At 54.1% G+C, this 24,894-nt stretch overlaps 1 protein-coding gene across 1 annotated transcript in view; it reads left to right on the forward strand.

The window, feature by feature from the left end:
• Nucleotides 1-6,085: 6,085 nt before the first annotated feature.
• ABHD12B (abhydrolase domain containing 12B) overlaps nt 6,086-24,894 on the forward strand; it is a 36,287-nt gene continuing 17,478 nt past the window's right edge. Inside the window, exons 1-3 of the mRNA XM_075926181.1 lie at nt 6,086-6,253; nt 21,761-21,882; nt 24,101-24,200. Of these exons, the coding sequence (XP_075782296.1) occupies nt 6,141-6,253; nt 21,761-21,882; nt 24,101-24,200 (335 nt within the window). The 5' untranslated portion in view covers nt 6,086-6,140. The remainder of the gene's footprint in view (nt 6,254-21,760; nt 21,883-24,100; nt 24,201-24,894) is intronic.

The raw sequence follows: 24,894 nt of genomic DNA on the forward strand, positions 1-24,894 counted from the left end.
AGACTCCCGCTCGTTAACTTAGGCCTGAGCCATCACAAAGCACGTTTACTTTTGTTTGTTTGTAACCCTCGCTTTGCTCCTTCTCTTTGGCATCTCTTCGCCTACGTCCTTTGGTTAATAATCTTCTTTTATTTTTTCAATTAAACCAGCTCAGTGCTGTGTTTGAAGGGAAGGGCAAAGTCACCCCAGCTGTAATGTGCTTTTGTTTCTCTAGTGGAGCAAACGGACCGGATTTACTGCTCAGAGTGTTCGGAGCGGGACACGCCAGGGCGCATTACGGGAATATTCAGGACTGAGGTCTCTTGGCTAATAGTAGCTAAGCCGGGTGGATTCCAGAGTATGGCTGTGGTTAGCAGGCTGCTGGAGTCCGCATTCCTGCTTAACACGCAGCGCGTGTTAGGATGCCGGTGGGAGCATCCAGGCAGGGAGCCAAAGCAGCACAGCATTGTAAGGCACTTGGTTCCTGGACATGCCATGACAGATCCCCTTGCTAGTCAGAATTGCACCCCAAAACAAGGCAGATGGTAAGAACATAAGAACATAAGAACGGCCGTACTGGGTCAGACCAAAGGTCCATCTAGCCCAGTAGCCTGTCTGCCGACAGTGGCCAGCACCAGGTGCCCCAAGGGGGTGGACCGAAGACAATGATCAAGCGATTTGTCTCCTGCCATCCTTTTCCAGCCTGTGACAAACAGAGGCCAAGGACACCATTTTATCCCCTGGCTAATAGCCTTTTATGGACCTAACCTCCATGAAATTATCTAGCTTCGCTTTAAACTGTATCATAGTCCTAGCTTTCACAGCCTCCTTTGGCAAGGAGTTCCACAGGTTGACTGCACGCGGTGTGAAGAAGAACTTTCTTTTATTAGTTTTAAACCTGCTACCCATTAACTTCATTTGGTGTCCTCTAGTTCTTTGATTATGGGAACTAATAAATAACTTTTTTTTATTCACTCTCTCCACACCACTCATGATTTTATAGACCTCTATCATATGGTCGAGGTGTACTTGGCCCTGCCTCAGCGCAGGGGACTGGTACAGATGATCTTCCTTCCAACCTTACTTTTCAGTGATCCTATGAACTGTTCATATGAGTATTGACGCAATCGTATTCACAGCCTTTATCCGTGAAAGATCCATTTGTGTTTCATCCGCTTTTTATCTTCCTTGGTGTGATGATGTTGTCCTGATTCTAAACACTGTAACCCGGGGTTCCCCCAGGGTCAAGTGGACTTGTTACAATCCCGTGTGATTTCAGTGGCTCTTGCATACTGTCTCCTGAATATATTGCAGGTTTCACAGTCAGACGCCTTATCTTCGCTGGCAGCATGCCTGAGCAGAATAGAAATCATGGGCTCTGATCTTATCATTCTCCATATTCAGATGATCATTTCTGATCTTATGCCATTAATATACTATTACCACTGATTTTACATGGCAGGTATTCAGATACTTCTGGACCACAGTATTGTATCCTCAAATAATAGATGCTGACTGGTATTATAATGAGAGTCGGTCCGAACTATTTGGATTTGAAAGACTGTGCAGCGTTACAGGTTCCACTGGATCAGATTTAATGAATACCTCTGCTGTTTTATGGTCACTTTGTAAAGTCCAGAAGTGCTTTGCACAGTGGTTTCTGTGATCTGTCTTGCAAAGGTCTGTGCTTTCTTTCCATTAACTTCTGCCCGTGAACATACTTACGGCAGGGTTTACTGCCAAAGACGGTGGCTTTTCTTTTGCAATCTGAGCACTGTTCTGCGTGCAAGCTAGCGCCGCTAACTGGGCGTCCTGCCCGGAGGACTGCCCCAAACACATGTGAAGCGGGACTGACTAAATTAAGCCCCAAATATTTCAGGACAGGTACTTCTGGGGCAGCTTTTTAAGTTACCCAAAGCTTTTCTCCTGTCATCGCAGTCCCATTTTGTATTGACGTCCAAGGGCATTCCCTTTTGACATATTAGGGATGGTAACAGGCCCATGAGGCACTGTAAAGCCTCTGTCTGGGTATGGGTGGTGCATGACTGCCCTCCCTCCCCATTGGGGAGGCTAGGCCCCAGTTCCTCCCCATCCACTTGAGTGAGGTCTCATTCCTACCTGACTCCTTCTGCCCCCCTCGCCCACCAGAACTCCAAGCTCTGTTGTACTTAATAGAAGTACTCGGGATCTTTTTCAGAGGGATAAAGCAACATTCCACATTTACTGAACACACATAGAATAATCAATACTTATCCTATGCATATGATACATCACACTCATGCACTCTCACACACACACAAGCACACTCCATCTTGTTGTTACCAAATGTTGCTCCCCCTAACTGCACTGGCCAGGTGAGTTAGATGGGGGAGGGGGTGGAGCCGGGCTTCTGCCGATCTGGATCGATGCTCCCATGTTGACAAGACGAAAACCCGGGATCCCTCTGCAAGATGCCTCCTATTTATCCCTCTCATGCAGCCAATTAGTCATCACCTGGCCTTTCTTAATGCTGCTTCAAAGAGACTTCTTCCAAGGGCAGGCACTTGCTGCTTGACTCCAGAGGCGTCTGTCTGTCCAGTCTCCTTAATGAGCTCACTTTGCAGGGATTGTCTTAGATCTGGCTCCCAGACCTTCTCCACCCTTGCAACTGCTGCTGGAGGTGCTCCCCTTTCATTCTCCATTCACACCTTGTTCATCTCATGAGGGCAATCAAGGAAAGGCGAGAGCTCTAAAGACATTTTTTCTTACAAGATCTAGATATCTTAATACAAAGTTATAGGAGAAATGTGACAGAGATTCTATAAGAACACTTAAAGATTGTTCTAAAAGGACAAGATCTTAATACAAAGTATAATATCACAGGGATTTCTCCACATTGCTCCACCCAGGGCCGCATTATGACTTTCGTGGGCTCCCTCCTCCATTAAAAAAAACATTAACAATTATTTTTGATATAACTTTAAATACTTCAACATTTTATTTTTTTTCTGTTTTAGGCAAAATTTAATAGATTTTCGTGGGCCCTAAAAGTTTTGTTTTTTTCTGATGTGAGAAACAAATTAAAACATTTTCTTCGACCCTAAAAGTTCATTTTTTTCTTCTGATTTTAAAAGAAATTAAAACATTGTCGTGGGCCCCTAAAAGTATCGTGGGCCCTAGGCACTGGGCCTACTGTTCCTAATGGATAAGTCGGCCCTGGCTCCACCCCCTCCGCACACACACTGTGGCTTGGCTAAAACATCCCAAGCACCAGCCGTCTGTGTCAGCTGCCCTGATTCCTGGGACACAGGCCAGCCCACTCCAGCTGCACAGGCTGGCCCAACCTCCTAGGCCTCTGGCTGGCCCTGAGCATCAGCTCCACCCTCCGGGCCAGCCTGAGCCTGGCTGCTGTATGGCCCAAGCCTCCTCTGGACAAGCTGCCCCAGGCTGCCAGCTGGCCTGAGTCACTTATTGAACAAAGAGCCCCTGTTGGCTTCAGGGGAGAGGGGGAATGAGGGTGGGACCTTGGGAAAGAATGGTTGGTACCTGGCTGTCGGCCATGATACTGGGGCTTTTAATTTATTTGTCCATTTGCTTCTACCTTTATTGGGTAGGTCTGACTTGATGCACGAAATGCAAAACTCTGCACCTTCAATTCCCCTTGTATCTATCCGATCAGCTCAAACTCTTGATTTCTGTCCACAACGGAAACTAATTCTGCATTCTGAAGTCCAGACACGATCGCCTCAGCTACTCAAGCCACCACGCTCATTTGCATGTCTTATTAAAAACCTTTCCGAGTCTTCGCTTGCTTGGTGAGCACAGTGATAGTGCTGTGAAGTTACTCAGGTTCTGTCGACCGGGGTCAGGAGCTCCGATGGCATGCCCGAGCTAGCTTTCATCTAGTTCCAGCCAAGGTAGCAATCTTCTACCTGCCTCTGCTCCAATCACATCTCTTGACAGCTGGGTAGATGCACCTTCAACATCTTTACTACTGGGTGTATTTTGGCAGGATACAGAGATCTAACTCCAGGAGCCAGATTGTATCTGTAATGAATCCCAGTTAACTAAACATTGCATCAAGATATTTCAGTGCCACGGTGTGTGCTAGCCAAGTTATACTCCCGAGTTTACCTACATTTCCAGAGTGTTCCCCGGCCCAAGCACACGTGGGTTTCCTGTTTCCCGCATGGCCGGTTGGCCGGGCTGTATTGTTCATTTTATGACTCAAGTGAGAGTCAAGTTTCATTTGTGTGTTGACAGGCGCTGGTCCCCAATCTATTTATATAAGCGGGCTGGGGTTACGCTGCCCTCTGCTCCAGTTTTGGTTGTGACACAAATGATCCGAATGTCCATTTCATAAGCTAGAAGGTTGCAAACATCGTAGAGACCCCCCCGCCCCCTTCGGTTCCCAGTTATATTTAGCGGAAGACGTCAGCGACCATGCGTCTTGCTTTTCCATGTCTGTGTGGCTGGTGCCTGTGACCTCAGGCTTGGACACAACGCTGCTTGGCCGGGCGCTTGGGCCGCAGCTGGCAAGGGCCTCTGCCCCCAGCCCAGGTTGCAAAGAGGGGCTGGGGCATGGGGGGGGGCCAAGCAGGGGCAGCAGAGGGTGGGATGGCGCGGAAGCAGGATGTGGGGCGTGGGAGGGCAAGGCTGGGGGGCCCAGCCCCCAGCCCCATCACAGCCAGCCCCACCCCCAACCCCCAGCCCCATCACAGCCAGCCCCGCCCCCCAGCCCCATCACAGCCAGCCCCGCCCCCAGCCCCCAGCCCCATCACAGCCAGCCCCGCCCCCAGCCCCCCACCCCATCACAGCCAGCCCCGCCCCCAGCCCCCCCGCCCCATCACAGCCAGTCCCGCCCCCAGCCCCCCACCCCATCACAGCCAGTCCCACCCCCAGCCCCCCGCCCCATCACAGCCAGCCCTGCCCCATCACAGCCAGCCCCGCCCCCAGCCCCCCACCCCATCACAGCCAGCCCCGCCCCCAGCTTCCCCGCCCCATCACAGCCAGCCCCGCCCCCAGCCCCCCACCCCATCACAGCCAGCCCCGCCCCCAGCCCCCCCGCCCCATCACAGCCAGCCCTGTCCCATCACAGCCAGTCCCGCCCCCAGCCCCCCGCCCCATCACAGCCAGCCCTGTCCCATCACAGCCAGCCCCGCCCCCAGCCCCCCACCCCATCACAGCCAGCCCTGTCCCATCACAGCCAGCCCCGCCCCCAGCCCCCCACCCCATCACAGCCAGCCCCGCCCCCAGCCCCCCGCCCCATCACAGCCAGCCCTGCCCCATCACAGCCAGCCCCGCCCCCAGCCCCCCACCCCATCACAGCCAGCCCCGCCCCCAGCCCCCCACCCCATCACAGCCAGCCCCGCCCCCAGCCCCCCCGCCCCATCACAGCCAGTCCCGCCCCCAGCCCCCCACCCCATCACAGCCAGTCCCGCCCCCAGCCCCCCGCCCCATCACAGCCAGCCCTGCCCCATCACAGCCAGCCCCGCCCCCAGCCCCCCACCCCATCACAGCCAGCCCCGCCCCCAGCTCCCCCGCCCCATCACAGCCATCCCCGCCCCCAGCCCCCCACCCCATCACAGCCAGCCCCGCCCCCAGCCCCCCCGCCCCATCACAGCCAGCCCCGCCCCCAGCCCCCCGCCCCATCACAGCCAGCCCCGCCCCCAGCCCCCCGCCCCATCACAGCCAGCCCCGCCCCCAGCCCCCCACCCCATCACAGCCAGCCCTGTCCCATCACAGCCAGCCCCGCCCCCAGCCCCCCACCCCATCACAGCCAGCCCCGCCCCCAGCCCCCCACCCCATCCCAGCCAGCCCCGCCCCCGGCCCGGAGCAGCAGCGGCCTGCAGGGGTCAGGCAAGAGACAAGGGCGGGGGGCGGGGCCGAGCGAGTTATCGCCCCGCCTTCCTGGCACGTACGTCAGGAAAAGGTGCGAAAGGGGCGTGTCCAAGTCGCTCTGGCCCCGCCCCTGACATGCGCCACTGGCCAGAGTGCGGAGGGGGCGTGTCCAAGCCGGCCCCGACAGGGGCTATTGGCCAGAGCGCGGAGGGGGCGTGTCCAAGCCGGCCCCGACAGGTGCTATTGGCCAGAGCGCGGAGGGGGCGTGTCCAAGCCGGCCCGGCCCCGCCCCCGCCGGTGCTGCGGATAAGGCAGCGGGCGCGGGGCGCGCAGAGCGCAGGATGAAGCGGCGCAGCGAGCGCGGGGACGCGCCGTCGCCCGGGCCCCAGGGGGAGGGGCCCCCCCCGCCGCGCGCGGCTGGAGACCCCCCCGCGGCCCCCCCGCGGCACAGGCGGTAAGTCCCGGCCCTGTGCCCCCCCCGAGCATCCTCCCCCCCCGGGCCCTGTGCCCCCCCCCGGGCCCTGTGCCCCCCCCGGGCATCCTCCCCCCCCCGGGCCCTGTGCCCCCCCCGGGCACCCTCCCCCCCCGGGCCCTGTGCCCCCCCCGGGCATCCTCCCCCCCCCCGGGCCGTGTGCCCCCCCCCGGGCATCCTCCCCCCCCGGGCCGTGTGCCCCCCCCCGGGCATCCTCCCCCCCTCCGGGCCGTGTGCCCCCCCCGGGCATCCTCCCAACCTCCGGGCCCTGTGCCCCCCCCGGGCATCCTCCCCCCCTCCGGGCCCTGTGCCCCCCCCGGGCATCCTCCCCCCCTCCGGGCCCTGTGCCCCCCCCCGGGCATCCTCCCCCCCTCCGGGCCCTGTGCCCCCCCCCGGGCATCCTCCCCCCCTCCGGGCCCTGTGCCCCCCCCCGGGCATCCTCCCCCCCTCCGGGCCCTGTGCCCCCCCCCGGGCATCCTCCCCCCCTCCGGGCCCTGTGCCCCCCCCCCGGGCATCCTCCCCCCCTCCGGGCCCTGTGCCCCCCCCCCGGGCATCCTCCCCCCCTCCGGGCCCTGTGCCCCCCCCCCCCGGGCATCCTCCCCCCCTCCGGGCCCTGGGCCCCCCCCGGGCATCGTCCCCCCCAGGCATCCTCCCCCCCTTTGGGCCCTGGGCCCCGCCGACATCCTCCCCCCCGGGTCCTGGGCCCCCCCCGACATCCTCCCCCCTCTGCTTGTGCCCTGTGCCCCCCCCGGGCATCCTCCCCCCCCGCTCAGGCCCTGTGCCCCCCCCGGGCATCCTCGCCCCCCCCTCCGCGGGCCCTGTGCCCCCCCCGGGCATCCTCGCCCCCCCCCTCCGGGTCCTGTGCGTGTGCCCCCCCCACCTGGCATCCTCCCTGGGCCCTGTCTGCCTCCCCCCCTCCGGGCCCTGTGCCCCCCCCCGGGCATCCTCCCCCCCTCCGGGCCCTGGGCCCCCCCCCGGGCATCGTCCCCCCCAGGCATCCTCCCCCCCTTTGGGCCCTGGGCCCCGCCGACATCCTCCCCCCCGGGTCCTGGGCCCCCCCCCGACATCCTCCCCCCTCTGCTTGTGCCCTGTGCCCCCCTGGGCATCCTCCCCCCCCCGCTCAGGCCCTGTGCCCCCCCCCGGGCATCCTCGCCCCCCCCTCCGCGGGCCCTGTGCCCCCCCCCGGGCATCCTCGCCCCCCCCCCTCCGGGTCCTGTGCGTGTGCCCCCCCCACCTGGCATCCTCCCTGGGCCCTGTCTGCCTTCCCCCCCCCGGGCCCTGTGTGTCCCCCCCCCGCCATTCCCTCTGGGCCCTGTGTGGCCCCCCCAGCATTTCCCTCCCCCGCCCCGGGCCCTGTGCGTGCGCCCCCCCTACCTCTGGCATCCCCTCCCCCACCCTGGGCCCTGTGCAGGATGCGCTCCCCCTCCCCGCCTTGCTGGCAGCCACCTCCATGCACCAGTCTCTGTGTGGGGTCCCCCCCACCCTGGCATCCCTTCCCGGGCCCTGTATGCCCCCCTCTTCTCCCCCGTCTTCGCTGGCAGCCATCTCCATGGCCTGGGCCCTGTGCAGGCGCCCCCGTCCGCATCCCTTCCCTGCCCTGGGCTCTGTGTGCCCTTCCCCAGCAGCCCCACCCATGCCTCTGGCTGTCTCTCCCCCGCCCTCACCCCTGCCCTGGGCGCTGTGCCTCTGGAGGAAGGGGAAGGCTCCCTGCTGTGCCTCCCTAGATTTCTCCTGTGTCCTGCCCATGGGGGGGGGGGGGTGATGCCCAGAGACTGCTTGTTCCCCAGCCTGCTGTGCCCCCCAAGGGGGCTGTGTGTGGGGAGGGGAGCGAGGAGCAATACTGAGTACTCCCTGCCTCCAGGTCACCACCTCCCCAGCATCAGATACCGCCGCCCTTGCCTGCCCCTCGCCCAGCCCAGCTGGAGAAAGTGACCTGCCTCTCCCCAGCCGCCTGGGGGGGGGGGGCGGGAAGCAATGCCAGCTGGTCTGCACGTGCGAGTCAGTTTCCCCATGTGGGTGCAGGCGGGGAGCACAGGGGCTGAAGAGCAATGCCCTGTCCGTCTAGGGACCGTCTGGTAGGCACCTATTCCCCTGGTCCTGAGTTTTCACACATGCTGTCCGGTCACGCTGGGGTGCAGGAGGGCTGGGGAGCCCAAAGGGGCCAGAGGCAAAGGCGCGGGGGGGGGGGCTGCACCCATGGGCATGGCGGGGGGAGGGGCAAAATACAAATTTGCCCAGGGTGCCATTTCCTCTCAGCCTGGCCCTGACTGTAGCTGCCTCTGCTGGTGTTCAGGGGTTTGCTTCATGCTCTATCTGCCTGGTTTGAAAGCTTGGCTTGCGGTGTGTACCCCCAAGTCCATTCTGCTGCGTTACAGTGGCCATGCTGGGTCAGAGCAAAGGTCCATCTAGCCCGGCATCCTGTCAGCCGACTGTGGCCAATGCTAGAAACCCCAGAGGGAGTGAACAGAGCAGGGCTTCGTCCAGTGATTCCTCCCGTCGCCCATTTCCAGCCCCAGACAAGTAGAGGCTGGGGACCCCATTCCTACCCATCCTGGCTAATAGCCATTGATGGACCTAACCTCCAGGAATGTATCTAGCTCTTTTATGAACCCTGGTAAAGTCCTGGTCTTCACCACATCCTCTGGCAAGGAGTTCCACAGGTTGACTGTGTGTCGCATGAACGCAGCTAAGCTGTTTCAATGGGGGCACAGTGCTCGGAGGAGCCCCACAGAGCTGAAAGCATGCCGCCCAACCCCCAATAATAGCCAGTTGCTGATTTGATGCTGTCTATGACATTCTGAGCATACTGGGTACTTCTACCGGCGACTCTAAGGAAGGATTTAAAACGACTCCGTCCTCCTGAATCCTTGGGTGACCCGATGTGGAAGGGCAGGGTGACGAGATGTCCCGTTTTTAAAGGGACATTCCCGTATGTAGGCTCTCCTGCGGGTCTCCTGACACTTCCTTTAAAACGGGCCAGTTGTCCTGTGTTTTCTGCCTCCCTGCCCTGCCCTGCTCGGTACCAATGGGACCTGCTGCTGGCTGGATCCCTCCTTGCTAGCCACCTCCCCATCACTGGGGTGATCCAGTGGCTGAAGGGGGGGGGGGGGAGAAGCTGCAGCAAGTGGGACCAGGCTGGTGCATCAGCCCCCATTGCATTCCAGCTCGGGAGGGGGGAGGGAGAGCGATTTCCGGCCTGTTACTGCCCCAAGCACCACAGCAGCCCCCCCACCTCTGGCAGGGGATTAGCACCCTCTTTGCCCACTGACCCCCCCCCCCCCCCCCGCCACTTCACACACCATTCTGGGCCCTGTCCCCAGGAGGCACAAGGTTGCTCTGTGCCCTAGGCCCCCTCCCCATGGAGCCACCTCTCTGGCCAGGCTCTGGTGCTGGTCCCTGGTGCGTTGGGGCTGACCTCCCTGCCCACACTGTAGCTGGGGGACAGGAGGCTGCTGGGTTATGTTGGTGGCCAGTAGCAGCCTGCTGGCATTAGCTGCTTCTCCGCGCTGCGGGGTGGGGAGAGATGCGCTCCACAAAGACCCGGGTCAGGGCATCCTTCCCTGTCCCTTTCTCCCCTGCGTCCAAAAGGCAGCTGCTGGCCGTGTACTGGTGTGAGTCCTGAGTGACATCTGGGGCAGGGTCGTGATCCCACATGCCCCCCTCGGCCCCCCCTTGGCAAGATGCAGTGCCAGGCAGAAGAGACGAGTCCGTCCCGTGGGCCCAGCCAGGCACAGAGGATGTGTTGGATAATTGATCATCCCCTCCCTGCTGTGGAAGAGGGTGTGTGTGTGTGTGTGTGTGTGTGTGTGTGTGTGTGTGTGTGTGTGTGTGTGTGTGTGTGTGTGTGTGTGTGTGTGTGTGTGTGTGTGTGTGTGTGTGTGTGTGTGTGTGTGTGTGTGTGTGTGTGGGGCAGGGGTGTGTGGGTCATGTAAACCCGAAAGCCTTAAATATAAGGAGGTGATGCGCGAGAAATCCCGTGACACGGTATTTCTTTTGGAATGGAGGTTCAGTCAGCTTCAGGGGAGTGATCGCTTGCACTGCACAGGTCGGATTGATTGCCATCGAAGGCAGCTGACTGTGAGTAATCTCACGGAAATACGGGCTCATGAGAGAGCTCCTGGCTTCTGCTTTCACAATCCTCCCTGGTATTCATCTGATGGGTGCTTCCTTGCCTCTTCCCTCCCATGGACTAGCAATGCCATCTTGTTTTTTCCACACCCCTCACCCACTCCTTTAATAATTGCTTCCGCTCCGCCTCCTTCCCGCCCCTCCTTTAATGATGGCTTCCGCTTTGCATCACTCAGGCGAGGCTGATGGACTCTTAGCCAAGCTGTAGGCGCAGCAGTGCAGTCGGTCTTGCCTACGATGGCTCCTCTTGGTGTCTGAGCAATTCTTACCACGCTTCTGAGCGACCAGCGCATCTGATCTCCTTTCTGGTGCTATGCTGCCGTTGTTGGTTTGATTCGTAGTCGCCAAGACGTGCTCGGCACTCCACAAACACATGCAGTACAGCAGCTGCTCCAGGGCTTTGCTCTAAGGACTGGGCCAAACTAGGCCAGGGAAAAGGAATGAGCTTGATTGACAGGACTCTAAAAGTGCGGGGGGGAGGGGGGAGAGAGGGTGGGAGGCGAGGCGAGTAGAGATCATAAGAATGATTATACTAGATGAACCAAACAGCGAATCATCAAGCGATCCCTCCCCTTCGCCCATTTCCAGCCTCTGACAAACAGCCTAGGGGCACCATTCCTACCCATCCTGGCATTGGTAGCCCTAACCTCCGTGAGTGTCTCTAGTTCTTTTTTGAATCCCGTTAAAATTCCTGGTCTTCACAACACCCTGTGGCAAGGAGTTCCACAGGTTGACTGCACTGTGTGAAGAAAAACTTCCTTTTGTTTGTTTTAAACCTGTTACCTGTGACATCTCAAGTCAGGCGGTTTGTGGCGTTGAAGCTCTGGGAAGGAGGGGGAGCCGCAGGGAGGCAGCGCGACTCAGCCTGTTAATGGCACTCTGGGCGTGATAGGAGGAAGGAGGAGTAAGTGCGGGGCTCCAGTGCCCTGGTGTGTGGGGCATAGGGGGAGTGCCAGGGCCGCAGGTGGAACCCTGATGGATGGCATGCAGCCTGTAGGCCACAGGCGACCCACCACTGGTCTAGACTGATTATGAATGTCTCCATTTCTTCTGTAAAAACTCTTCCTCCATCCATAGCGTTTACCCCACATCTGCCTCTGTGCCTGCCTTGTGTCTCCTGCCACTGTCCCTTTCTTCCTCCGTGTCTCCTTTCCGCACTGGCGCAAACCCACGCTGTCGTGCTTCCTGGAAAATCGGCCCTCCGTTTTAGCCAGACAGTGAATTTTTACCCTTGTTTGTTGTGCCATGGCCTCCATGGGCGTAACTCCATGGACTTTTCTAGCTTCCCTCAACCGCCGGCTGTGGCCTGGTGTACTCTAGCAGCGAGCCCTCTCCCCTGCTTTCCATAACGCTCCCAGAGCTGGGGTGTTAACAGGGTGCTGGGCTGGAGTGAAAAACCCTCCGGCAGCCTCGGAGAGATTCAGCCAGTCTCCATGGAGAGCAGCAGTAGAGCCAGGCTGCTTTGGCAAAGAGCTTGTTTGCTTTCCCATGAGCATCCTGTCACGCTGCTGCAATGCCTGGACCTGCTCGTGCAGCACCCTCAGAGGCTGGGATGGCCTCCAGAAAGGGCCGTGTTTCCTGGGCAGGCCGGGCGTGCTGCTTGGAATGCCCGTTCGTGTGGGACTAGGGGTGGCACGGGAAGTCCTGGTGCCTGACTCAACGGTTGCATCATGATCCAGCGTCAAGTGCTTGCGAGCTGCCGCCTGCCCTCAGGGGCGGCGTGACCCTTCCCTCCCAAAGCGGGACTGTGGAAAGTCTCCCGGCGTTCTGAGCGCGTGCATCCTCTCCGGGGTGTTCGTGCATTTCAGCGGCAGCAGCGTGAACCAGACGGATAAACGGGGGCCTGCAGTACAGGGGGCTGCATGCGCAGGCTGACGGCGTGGGCAGAAAACTGCCATGAGCTCTACCTGGGGTCGTAATGGCTGCAGGCTCCCGCCGTGTTCAAACACTCTCTGAAGACGGCCACTGCTTCTCCAAGGGGCCAGCCATGCCCGGGGCGGCTTGTGCGTCGCTGGGGCTTTTGCAAAAGCCTCTTTCAAATCCGTCGGCACCTCTGGCTGGGAGGGGGGCAGAGATTCCCCTCCAGCCTGGCCCGGGGCAGGAAACGGGAGCAGAAGAGTGTCTGGCCAGCACTTTGCGGCCTTTTGGTAGCATGCAGGTGGGTGGCTGCTTAAGAACAGGTCCTGGCTTGAGGGCCCCGTGGAAAGTGGGGACCCAGCGTGCCAGCTTGGAATGGTAAGAGACCGTCGTGGCCCTGCAAAGATCACAGGCTAACAAGATAAACCAGCACAGGTGCTATCTTTGAGTGGCTGGGGCCCTGATCTGCCCCAGACAATGCCCCCCCCCCCGCCGCCTCCTCTTGCCCCAAACCCCACCCTGTCTCTTCCCAGCCCATTCCACCCTCCTCTCCAAGTGTCCCCTGCCCTCACTCCTCCCCCTTCCCCGAGGGAGAGGGAGGAGCTGATTGGCAGGCGCACCAGCGGAGAGAGGAGCTGATTGGAGGGCAGCTTCCTGTGGCTGCTGAGCACCCACTTTTTTTTCCCCCCCAAGGGCGCATCCACCCTGCAGCCCCTCTGAAGCTGGGGCCTATCGAGGCAGGCTGTGTTGAGCCCCTTGGACGGGGGTGGGGATGGAAGGGGGAAGTGAAGCAGACAGTGTCAGCTTGGGCGAGTCATGACGTCCGTGTGTCCTGTTTCTAGCACAGGCCTCCTCTTCCTAGGAGGGTGGGGTGGTTTGTGTGGTTGTTTTTGCTTAACAACTGTTGGGTCCTTTTTCTGATATTTTTTCTGAAACCATCTGGCAACTCTACTCATCCCCAGCCCCACTCCACAGCTTGCACCCCCAATCAAAGCCCTCTCCATGTCCTGCACCACACCCACCCTTCCGCCTCAACCCCCAGCCTCCTAATTTTTGCCCCACCCCAGAGCCTTGGATCCCCCAATATCTAGAAGCCCCAGGCTCCCCGAAGAGTTAATTTGGCCCTGGATGTCAATTCCCAGCCTATCTGTGGTCGTGTTTGCTATGGAGCTGTCAGGGCCCTTGATATCAACTGGAGGTGTCACCTGTTAAGCTTTCTAACAAGCCCCTTCCTGGTTTCTCCTCGGCTGCCCCTCAAATGTGGGAGGAGGCCTCCCCCAAACATCCGTCAAGTAACCTCCCTCATCTCCTTCACCTCACTCCTCATAATAGAGGCCTGCAAAAACTTGACTCCTGGTGGGCCCTTGGTGTGTTAATAATATAGGGAGATATACCCATCTCATAGAGAGCTGGAAGAGGTCATCAAGTCTAGCCCCTGCCCTCATGGCAGGACCAAGTACCATCCCTGACAGATTTACCCCGGATTGCTAAATAGCCCCGTCAAGCCCAGGGTTGTGAGTTCAATCCTTAGCAGGCCAATGCTCAAGCCACTGAGCTATCCTGTATCTGAGAGAATTCCTAACAGTTGTGACTGTTCCCTGTTGCCAAAGTTGTCATGCTGTTTCCTTGTACTCTCGAGTGGGTCGGTGCCCGTCTTTTGGTCTCTGTGAATTGTAGGGCTGGAGGGGACAGGCATTTATACACAGCATCCGGGCATGGCCTGTTTTGAATAACCTCCAGGGGTAGGGATTCTAAACCTTCCCTCAGATGCCTGGTCTAGTGCTTCGCTGTCCTTGCCGTCAGGTTGCCAGAGGGTTTCAACAAAAATACCGGACACACTTGACATGACATCACAATCGACATTCTGTCTTATTTAGAAAATACCGGACGTTTCGATTTTCTCATTTCTATTTTCTCCATTTGTGTCTGAACAGAAAGCTCAAATACTGGACTGTCTGGTTCAAAACCGGACACCTGGCCACCCTACTTGTCGTTAGAAAGGACCTTGCATGTTTTGACTCCTACGAGCAGCCATTATCCATATTTTGGCTTAAAGTGTTGAATGGAAGGCTTGTGGGATGGGGACCAGATTTTTTTTTTTTAATCACCCGGTGTGAGTTAAATGTTCCTGACTGGGCCATCAACTTGAACAGATAATATGTCAGTGTGGCTAGATGAGACAGAAATATCCCATTGCCTCTGTATAAATCCATGGTATGCCCGTATCTTCAACACTGAGCAAATTTGATTGCCTCATCTAAAAAAAAAAAAAATTAATGAGGAAAAGGTACAGAAAAGAGCAGTATGGGACATCTTCCATATGAGGAGTGATCAATAAGACTGGAAATTTTCAGCTTGGAACAGAGACTAAGAAGTGAGGGATATGATTGAGATCTATAAAATGTTCACTGGGGTGGAGGTAGTACATACAGAAAGATTATTTACTCCTTCTCCTAAAAGACAACTAAGGGTCACCCAATGAAATTGATTGGCAGCAGGCTTCAACCAAAGGGAAGTGTTTCTTCAGATAATGCAGTGGTCCCCAATGCTGTGTCTGCAGGAACCATGGAGCCCGCCAGGGCATTTATGTGCGCCCGTCTCGTGACCAGGGCCGGTCCGAGCCATTCTTGCGCCCCGGGCACCCGGCGCACATGTGGCCGGCACCCGGCGCACATGTGGCCCCCGCCCTGGGTGCCCAACAGCCCCAAAAAGTTGGGGACCACTGAGCTAATGTACAGCCAGACTGTTGGACTCTGCCACAAGATGTTGTGCTGTCCGAGACTATTACAGGGTTCCAAAAGGAACTAGATACATTCATGGAGGATAGGTCCATCAGTGGCTATTAGGAATGGTGTCTCTGGTCTCAGTTTGCCAGAAGCTGGGAGTGGGTGATGGGATGGATCACTTGATTGCTTGTTTTGTTCATTCTCTTCAAAGCATTTGGCATTGGCGACTGTTGGAAGGCAGGATACTGCGCTAGATGGACTTTTGGTCTGACCCAGTATAGCCATGCTTTTGTTGTTGTTAGTACTGGTACATAATAATATTCATAACTTTTCATGCATGTAAGTATAGAAGCAGGATAATCACACTCAACAAATGACACCTTACGTGACACACTTTGCAGAACTATTAACTATGGTTTGTAACCTATCCTTTAAAACCGCTTCTGTACCCAATGACTGGAAGATAGCTCATGTAACACCAATATTTAAAAAGGACTCTAGAAGTGATCCCGGGAATTACAGACCAGTAAGTCTAACATCTGTACCGGGCAAATTAGTTGAAACGATAGTAAAGAATAAAATTTTCAGACACGTAAAAGAACATAATTTGTTGGGCAAAAGTCAACATGGTTTCTGCAAAGGGAAATCACATCTTGCTAATCTATTAGAGTTCTTTGAAGGGGTTGTGACAGGCCGGGTCTGGGCACAGCTGAGGGCATCCGCTCAGGGCGAATTGCTCAAATGCGGGGCTCTCTACAGCCCCCAGACTGGAGACCTTCCCAAATAGGCCACAAACCGGTCCCACAGAGCGCTTCAGCTTCCTGCCTAGCCAGCCAGAAGCCTCACGAGCAAAAACCCCTCTGACACTCCAGCAATATCCGTGCCCCATATGGCCCCGGGCCTCATACACAGGTGGGGGGTCTTAGAGCCCAATCTCATCTACCCTGAACAAGTTCTGTCTGGTTCCAAGAAACCAGCCACAGATCCCAGGTCAATATACAGTCTGGACCTTACCCACAAGATCACGCTGAGCCAATCCTTTAGAATCTAACAAGGTTTGTTATTAAAAGAAAGAAAAGCATGAGAGTAAGGTTGTTAAAGTATCATACATTACATGCATCGAATCTCCCAGTTCTTGATGCAGGCTTGCAGCAGAGATGTTATAACTGCTGGTTTAAAAGTCTTTGGTGTACACCCTATGTCAGGATGGGTCCACAGTTCTTTCTGGCTCCTCGATCCCTGCACTCTAGCCTCTGGGATGAAGAGCTGAGTACGAAGATGGAGTCGGCCACGTGGCATATTTATATCCCCTCCTGGCTTCTTCCAAGCTGAAGAGTCACATGGCCAGTGGCCAGCTGTGTCTTTGGCCTCCAGGGGTCCATTGTTCCCTGGAGCTTTGCTCATTAGCATGTCCATGGGCAAACATTCCCAGCCCATTGCTCTGCCTCAGACAGAGAATCTTTCAGCATCAACACAGAGTCCATATTTATAACTTCACGCGCAGACATTATACAGGTATATGAATAGCATATAAAGAATCTGTAGACCATAAGCTTTCATTTGACACCTCACATGACCCCCTTTGTATCAATTTTTGGGGCAAACACCCCTCAGGAGTGTAGTAGTGATCTGGCTACTCCCCTTAAAATCCAGTAACGTGACAGGGGTCAACAAACATCTGGACAAGGGGGATCCAGTAGATATAGCGTACTTAGATTTCCAGAAAGCCTTTGACAAGGTCCCTTACCAAAAGCTCTTACGTAAATTAAGTTTTCATGGGATAAAAGGGAAGATCCTTTCATGGATTGAGAACTGGTTAAAAGACAGGAAACAAAGGGTAGGAATAAATGGTAAATTTTCAGAATGGAGAGGGGTCACTAGTGGTGTTCCCCAAGGGTCAGTTGTAGGACCAATCCTATTCAACTTATTCATAAATGATCTGGAGAAAGGGGTAAACAGTGAGGTGGCAAAGTTTGCAGACAATACTAAACTGCTCAAGGTAGTTAAGACCAAAGCAGACTGTGAAGAACTTCAAAAAGATCTCACCAAACTAAGGCTATGTCTAGACTGCAAGCCTCTTTCGAAAGAGGCTCTTTCGAAAGATACTTTCGAAAGAGCCTCTTTCGAAAGAGAGCGTCTAGACTGCACGTTGAACTTTCGAAAAAGCGGCTTGCTTTTTCGAAAGAAAGCATCCAGTGAGTCTGGATGCTCTCTTTCGAAGAAGCCCTATTTACATTGAAGAATGCCTTCTTTCGAAAGAGGAACTTTCGAAAGAAGGCGTTCTTCCTCGTGAAATGAGGTTTACCGCCATCGAAAGAAAAGCCGCGTTCTTTCGATTTAATTTTGAAAGAACGCGGCTTGAGTCTGGATGCAGGTGAGGTTTTTTCGAAAAAAGGCTTTTTTCGAAAAAAACCCTGAGTCTGGACACAGCCTATGTGACTGGGCAACAAAATGGCAAATGAAATTTAACGTGGATAAGTGTAAAGTTATAAACGTTGGGGAAAATAACCCCAACTATACATACAATATCAGCATCATCGTCCTTCATGCCCATTGGTGTATAGAGCAGCAACAAAGGTCCTCCGCTTCTGTCTGTCTCTGGCCAGCCTCTTAAGAGTGCCCCATGCGTAATTCATGCTCTTCATTTCTACTTCAGTGGTCCAGCGCCATGTTGTCTTGGGTCGTCCTTGTTTCCGCTTCCCTTCAGGGGTCCAGTGCACAGCAGTCTTTGTGATGGAGCTTCCATCTCGCTTGAGCACGTGCCCAATCCATCTCCAGCATCTTTTCATAATGATGGTGGCCATGTCCTCTTGTTGACACCGCGCAAGCAGGTCCTGATTTGAAATTATTCTTGGCCAAAAAATATGGAGAATAGTGGCTGCAAGTTCTGAACAATTCAGCATTGAGATTATCGTGTCCTGGAGCTTTACCATTCTTTAGGATCTTATTGCCATGCTAATTTCTTCCATTTTTGGTGGAGCAGTATTTGTGTCAAGTCTATTTCCTCTTCTAGACTATCGGCTGCTTCTTCTGGTGGTGGCCTGTTTAGAACTTCCTGAAAATATTCTGCCCAATGAACCTCTTGTTCCCTCTGTTGTAAGTAGATTTCCTTGTTTGACCATGACAGGGACACTTGTACTGGCATGATATTTACCACAAACAAGCGTGGTGATTTTAAAAACCTTTCCATTCCAGCAAACGCTTCTCTGTTCCTTTCTTCAGGATGTTAGCTACTCCCTCATGGTGGTGGTCCTCATCCCTTCCAGAAAAAAGGACTGTTTCACCAGTACTAGTCTTTATTCTTCCTGATCCAATCCATCTACTCTCACTGATACCAAGAATATGTAGTCTGTAGCGTCTCATTTCATTTGTAATCTGTGCAAGCTTACCCGTTTCATAATGGTACGTACATTCCAGAACCCAATTCTGGTCTTAATCTTGGCACTCCCAGGACTTCCATCTTTATGTAAATAGCTTCATTTCTGCTTTCATCACTGGCAATCCTACAAGTCACTGTAAGTCATACAATATGATGGGGGGGGCAGCTAATTTAGCTACAGCTAATCAGGAAAGAGATCTTGGAGTCATTGTGGATAGTTTTCTGAAGACGTCCACACAGCGTGCAGCGGCAGTCAAAAAAGCAAACAGGATGTGAGGAGTAATTAAAAAAGGGATAGAGAATAAGATGGAGAATATGTTATTGCTCTTATATAAATCCATGGTACGCCCACATCTTGAATACTGCGTACAGATGTGGTCTCATCTCAAAAAAGATATACTGGCATTTGAAAAAGTTCAGAGAAGGACAACTAAAATGATTAGGGGTTTGGAACGGGTCCCATATGAGGAGAGATTAAAAGAGACTGGGACTTTTCAGCTTGGAAAAGAGGAGACTGAGGGGGGATATGATAGAGGTCTATACAATCATGAGTGGTGTAGAGAAAGTGAATAAGAAAAATTTATTTATTTGTTCCCATAATACAAGAACTAGGGGCCGCCAAATGAAATTAATAGGCAGAAGGTTTAAAACAAAAGGATGTTCTTTTTCACACAGCACACAGTCAACCTGTGGAACTCCTTGCCTGAGGAGGTTGTGAAGGCTAGGACTGTAACAGGGTTTAAAAGAGAACTTGATACATTCATGGAGGTTAAGTCCATTAATGGCTATTAGCCAGGATGTGTAAGGAATGCTGTTCCTAGCCTCTGTCTGTCAGAGGGTGGAGATGGATGGCAGGAGAGGGATCACTTGATCATTAGCTGTTCGGTTCACTCCCTCTGGGACACCTGGCATTGGCCACTGTGGGCAGACAGGACACTGGGCTGGATGGACCTATGGTCTGACCCAGTCTGGCTGTTTTTATGTAAAAGCGGCGAGGAGTCTTGTGGCACTTTATAGACTAACTGAAGTGTAGGAGCATAAGCTTTCGTGGGCAAAGACCCACTTCGTCAGATGCATGTAGTGGAAATTCCCAGAGGCAGGTATAAATATGCAGGCCAGGATCAGGCTGGAGATGACGAGGTGGATCCAATCAAGGAGGATGAGGCCACTTCTAGCAGCTGATCTGGAGGTGTGAATTCCAAGAGAGCAGAAGCTGCTTTTGTAGTTAGCGAGCCATTCACAATCTTTGTTTAATCCAGAGTTGATGGTGTCAAACTTGAAGATGAACTGTAGCTCAGCAGTTTCTCTTTGAAGTATGGTCCTGAAGTTTTTTTGCTACCTTTAGATCTGCAATTGTGTGTCCAGGAAGATTGAAGTGTTCCCCTACAGGTTTTTGTATGTTGCCATTCCTAATATCAGATTTGTGTCCATTGATTCTTTTACGTAGGGACTGTCCTGTTTGGCCGATGTATATAGCAGTGGGGCATTGTTGGCACATGATGGCATATATTACGTTGGTGGATGTGCAGGAGAACGTACCAGAGACAGTATGGCTGATCTGGTTAGGTCCTGTGATGGTGTTGCTGGTGTAGATATGTGGGCAGAGTTGGTACCGAGGTTTGTTGCAAGGATTGGTTCCTGAGTTCGAGTTATTATAGTGCGGTGTGTAGTTGCTGGTGAGAATATGCTTCAGGTTGACGGGGTGTCTGTGGGCAAGGACCGGCCTACCTCCCAAGGCCTGTGAAAGGGAGGGATCATTGTCCAGGATGGGTTGTAGATCACTAATGATGCGTTGGAGAGGTTTTAGCTGGGGACTGTAGGTGATGGCCAGTGGTGTTCTGTTGGTTTCTTTCTTGGGCTTGTCCCGTAGCAGGAGGCTTCTGGGTTCACGTCTGGCTCTGTCAGTCTGTCTCCTCACTTCCTCGTGTGGGTATCGCAGTTTACAGAATGCTTGTTGAAGATCTTGTAGGTGTAGGTCTCTGTCTGAGGGTTTGGAGCATATGCGGTTGTACCTCAGTGTTTGGCTGTAAACAATGGATCATGTGGTGTGTCCGGAATGGAAGCTGGAGGCATGCAGGTAAGTATAGCGGTCGGTAGGTTTTCAGTATAGGGTGGTATTGATGTGACCGTCACTTATTTGTACCGTGGTGTCCAGGAAATGGACCTCCCGTGTAGATTGGTCCATGCTGAGGTTGATGGCGGGGTGGAAGCTGTTGAAATCATGGTGAAATTCTTCCAGTCTCCTTTCCATGGGTCCAGATGATGATGTCATCGATGTAGCGTAGGTAGAGAAGGGGTGTAAGTGGACGAGAGCTGAGGAAGCGTTGTTCCAGGTCAGCCATAAAAATGTTGGCGTATTGTGGGGCCATGCGGGGGCCCATAGCAGTGCCACTAGTCTGGAGGTATATGTTGTCACCAAATCTGAAATAGTTGTGTGTGAGGATAAATTCACAGAGTTCAGCCACCGGTTGTGCTGTGGCATCATCAGGGATACTGTTCCTGACAGCTTGTACTCCATCTGCATGTGGGATGTTTGTGTAGAGAGCCTCTATATCCATGGTGGCTGGGATGGTGTTTTCTGGAAGATCACCTATGCATTGTAGTTTTCTCAGGAAATCTGTAGTGTCACGGAGGTAACTGGGCCACCCCCACTAACATGATACGGGAGGCCCACTGAAAGCATTTTGGGATAATGCTAACATCCCAAGCAAGCCTGACGGCCGTCCTTACAAACATACCTTGGAAACAGTAGGCCTCGTGGCGCCGTTTTAGAACGCTGCATAGCAGATGCTGGCTTGTCCCCGTTGGAAGGTGTGACTATGGACCACACTGTCTGCGTCTGCTTTGCTCATTTACCAGTGACACCTCGGACTTATGTTCAGCTGCTCCTGAAGCTATTGAAGTTCACTAATCGGGACTTACTCGTTGCCTCATGAAAGGAGACGCTATTGAGAGTCCATGCTAGGAATACTGAAGTCCTTTGCCTTGTGCATAGCCTGCCTTCTGTAAATTTGAGTGCTCCAGCTAATAAATGCTCCTCTTGAAAGACCCGAGGATCATTTTCCCGGCATCACCTAGAGGACAAAAGCCAGGTTAATTGGAGTCTCTGCAGGCGGCCATGCTGCTGTACAGCACAACCGTTACCCTAGCAACTGGTGAGCTCGGAGAGATCTCCAGCGCCGGATGGGCAAGTGACTTCTCTTCAAATAGCTTTTTCAAGAATCTGAACATTCCCACCTCTGCGAAGCTCTAGGCCTCTTTTTCATTCATGGCCCTAAGCTAAAGACTTGGCCCAACTATTCTCATCCCCCTCTCCCCCGCGTCCTATGAAACCTTCAACTAAAGTCTTAAGTATTGTTTTCTTCTACTGTGTATGAACGGGGCTTATTTGCCTTTCAGGAGTCGGTCGTCCCGGTTATTCAGCACCCTAGTCCTGCATCTCCTCGTTATTTACGTCTCCGTACCATTCCTTGTGCGTCTCTTTCCTGCGCTGCTGAACAAGTTTGTCTTTCTCAATATCCGTAAGTATTCCTCCCCCGGACTTGTGTGGCTGAGAAATTGTGTGCGGAAGCCCTCGTGTGCTTCTTTCTCAATGACCAAAGAGCAAACATGCACGATGTTGGACTCATTTCAACGCTACAGAGAAAAGTACATCAAAGCGCTGAGACTGAAAGTGCTTCTTTGGGGGATCCTGGCTAATTTCAAAAGATTGCTGGGATGTGAACTAAAACCTTGAAGCCGCATGGGGGTGAGGGGTAGGTTGGCAACCCTTCTGCGGGGTAACAAGTTTGGCAGGATGAGAAATGCATTGGGGTTGATAACTGTGTGTCTTCAGGTGAAGGTGGGTGCTGGAAGATCCATAATTGGCCCGACCTACCGGATAGCATTCCATCTATAACTCCTGGGGGAATTCTGCACCAAAACGTTTAAACATTCTGTGCACGCGGTTTTAAAATTCTGAGGATTTTATTGGGCAACATCATACAATATAATCACACCCGTTTCAATTACTTTAGTGATGGTAACATTAGTTCGGACTAAGGGCTTTAGTCCGAACTAACGCGTCCTGGCGCGCACTTCCTGGTTTGAATCAGCTGTGATTCGAACTAGCGCGCCGGCAAGATCATGTTAATGAAGCGCGGGATATTTAAATCCCCGCTTCATTAACTACTTCGGTCGTCTCCATTTGCATCCCTAGTCCGAACTAGGGATTCAGTGTAGACGTACCCTATCAGAGGCAGCAGCTCTGGATGGCAGCAGCCCCTGTCGACAGGGGAGGGGAACTCCGAGCAGACAGTAGCTGCACCGGCATCTCAAGGAGCAGCCTCTTTCTGCGGTGAGCCAGAGCCGATAGAGGCAGCAGCGTGGGGAGGGGGATAGGTGGCTCCCCAGAGGCAGCACGCAAGGAGAAGTGACTTAAAAGCCAGGTCCCCAAGCATATCCGCTCCCACCTTCCCACCTCCTCCCCTCCAGTACTACTTCCTCTGATAGAGAGGCAGCAGCATGGGGCGGGGAGGAGGGGGCAAGCGGCTCACATGAGCCAGTACACGCAGGGAGGTGGCTTGAAAGCTGGCTTCCTGCATGTACCGGCTCCCTCCTGTCTGCCCCACCCCCCCCCATGCTGCTGCCTGTGTATCAGGGAGGCAGGCAGCTTCATGGATCCGGTGCTTGTGGGGAGCCAGCTTAGAAGCCGGCTCCCCCTGCACTGGCTCCTGCTCCCTTCCCCTTGCTGCCTCTGATACAGCAGGGTGTACGTGTGTGTACGTGTGTACTCCATAAGATTAAATAAGCCCAGACTTATTGGTTAATCAAGTACTCGATTGCCCCTCGGCATCCCTAGTTACAACAGCACAAAGAAATTATGCATCACAAAGGGATCTAGGGATCATAGTGGACCACAAGTTGAATATGAGTCAACAGTGTGATGCTGTTGCAAAAAAAGCAAATATGATTCTAGGTTGTATCAACAGGTGTGTTGTAAGCAAAACTCGTGAAGTCATTCTGCCGCTCTACTCTGCACTAGTTAGGCCTCAGCTGGAGTACTGTGTCCAGTTCTGGGCGCCACATTTCAAGAAAGATGTGGAGAAATTGGAAAGGGTCCAGAGAAGAGCGACAAGAATGATTAAAGGTTTAGAGAACATGACCTATGAAGCCAGGCTTCATGAACTGGGCTTGTTTAGTTTGGAAAAAAGAAGATTAAGGGGGGACATGATAGCGGTTTTCAAATATCTAAAAGGGTGTCACAAGGAGGAAGGAGAAAATTTGTTCCTCTTGGTTTCTGAGGACAGGACAAGGAGTAATGGGCTTAAAGTGCAGCAGGGGAGGTTTAGATTGGACATTAGGAAAAAATTCCTAACTGTCAGGGTGGTCAAATATTGGAATAAATTGCCAAGGGAGGTGGTGGAATCTCCCTCTCTGGAGATATTTAAGAACAGGTTAGATAGACATCTGTCAGGGATGGTGTAGACGGAGCTTGGTCCTGCCTTGAGGGCAGGGGGCTGGACTCGATGACCTCTCGAGGTCCCTTCCAGTCCTATGATTCTATGATCACGCCTTGGCAATTCCTCTGGATTAGTGGGCTGTCGCCTCACAGCAAGGCCAGGTAAACAACTCCATTTCTTCACCGTGAAGTCCTCGCTTACACACTGCGCAGGTTTTCTGCCAAGCTGCGAATGGGCTCAGTGCAGCTCTGGAGGGGGAGAACTCCCCACGTAATATTTTGTGCCTTGTCTTTCTCAGTGGCCTTCCCCTTTGTGGAACTTGGGAAGCCGGAATTGTGGCTGAACCACACTGTCAACTTCTATCTCACCCCCGAGCCGGAGGTCTCCATTGGCGTGTGGTGAGTAGAGCGCTGCTGACCGCCAGATGCGTTCTGATTCCCGTGGGCTGTAAGACACCTGGGGGAGGTCTGACTCCGAAGCAGGGATGCAAACAATTGGGTAAAGATGTCACTGTGTAACCATTAAAAATCCTTGTGGCTGCACACATAGCGGGCTCTGCTGTATCAATCTTATGCAGACTGCGGCACCTCAGTGCAGCCAGCTCCCAGGAGCGGGGCAGGCAGCCAGGAGCAGGTACGTGCCGGGGAGCCAGCTTATCTCTTGGCTGTCGGCCCTGTGTCCAGGGAGCCGGCTTCGCTGCAGGCTCTGCAGTACAACTTTACACTGCAGAACCCGCAGCGTGAGGTGACAGCCGGCTTTCTGGGGGTATGTCTACACTGGAGAGTTTTTTCGGAAAAACGTCACTTACGTTCACACTGCAATCGAAAGAACAGAGGGGTTTTTCCAACTTTGGTAAAACTTTTTCTATGAGGAAAAAGCCTTTTTCTACGAGGAAAAAGGCGTGTGTGGACGGGGAAAAGGGAATTCTTTTGCAAGAAGAGGAAAAATCACAGGTGCCCTGGTGGCCACTCCGTCCATAGTAATCACAGCTGAAATGCGAGAGAGCATCCATTCGGTGTGGACGCTATCTGTTGAAAAATGCACTTTTTCAATGCTCTTTTGCTGTGTAGACGCCTCTTTTGGAAGACGTTT

Source organism: Pelodiscus sinensis, chromosome 4, assembly GCF_049634645.1.
Source record: "Pelodiscus sinensis isolate JC-2024 chromosome 4, ASM4963464v1, whole genome shotgun sequence".
Classification (NCBI taxonomy): domain Eukaryota; kingdom Metazoa; phylum Chordata; order Testudines; family Trionychidae; genus Pelodiscus; species Pelodiscus sinensis.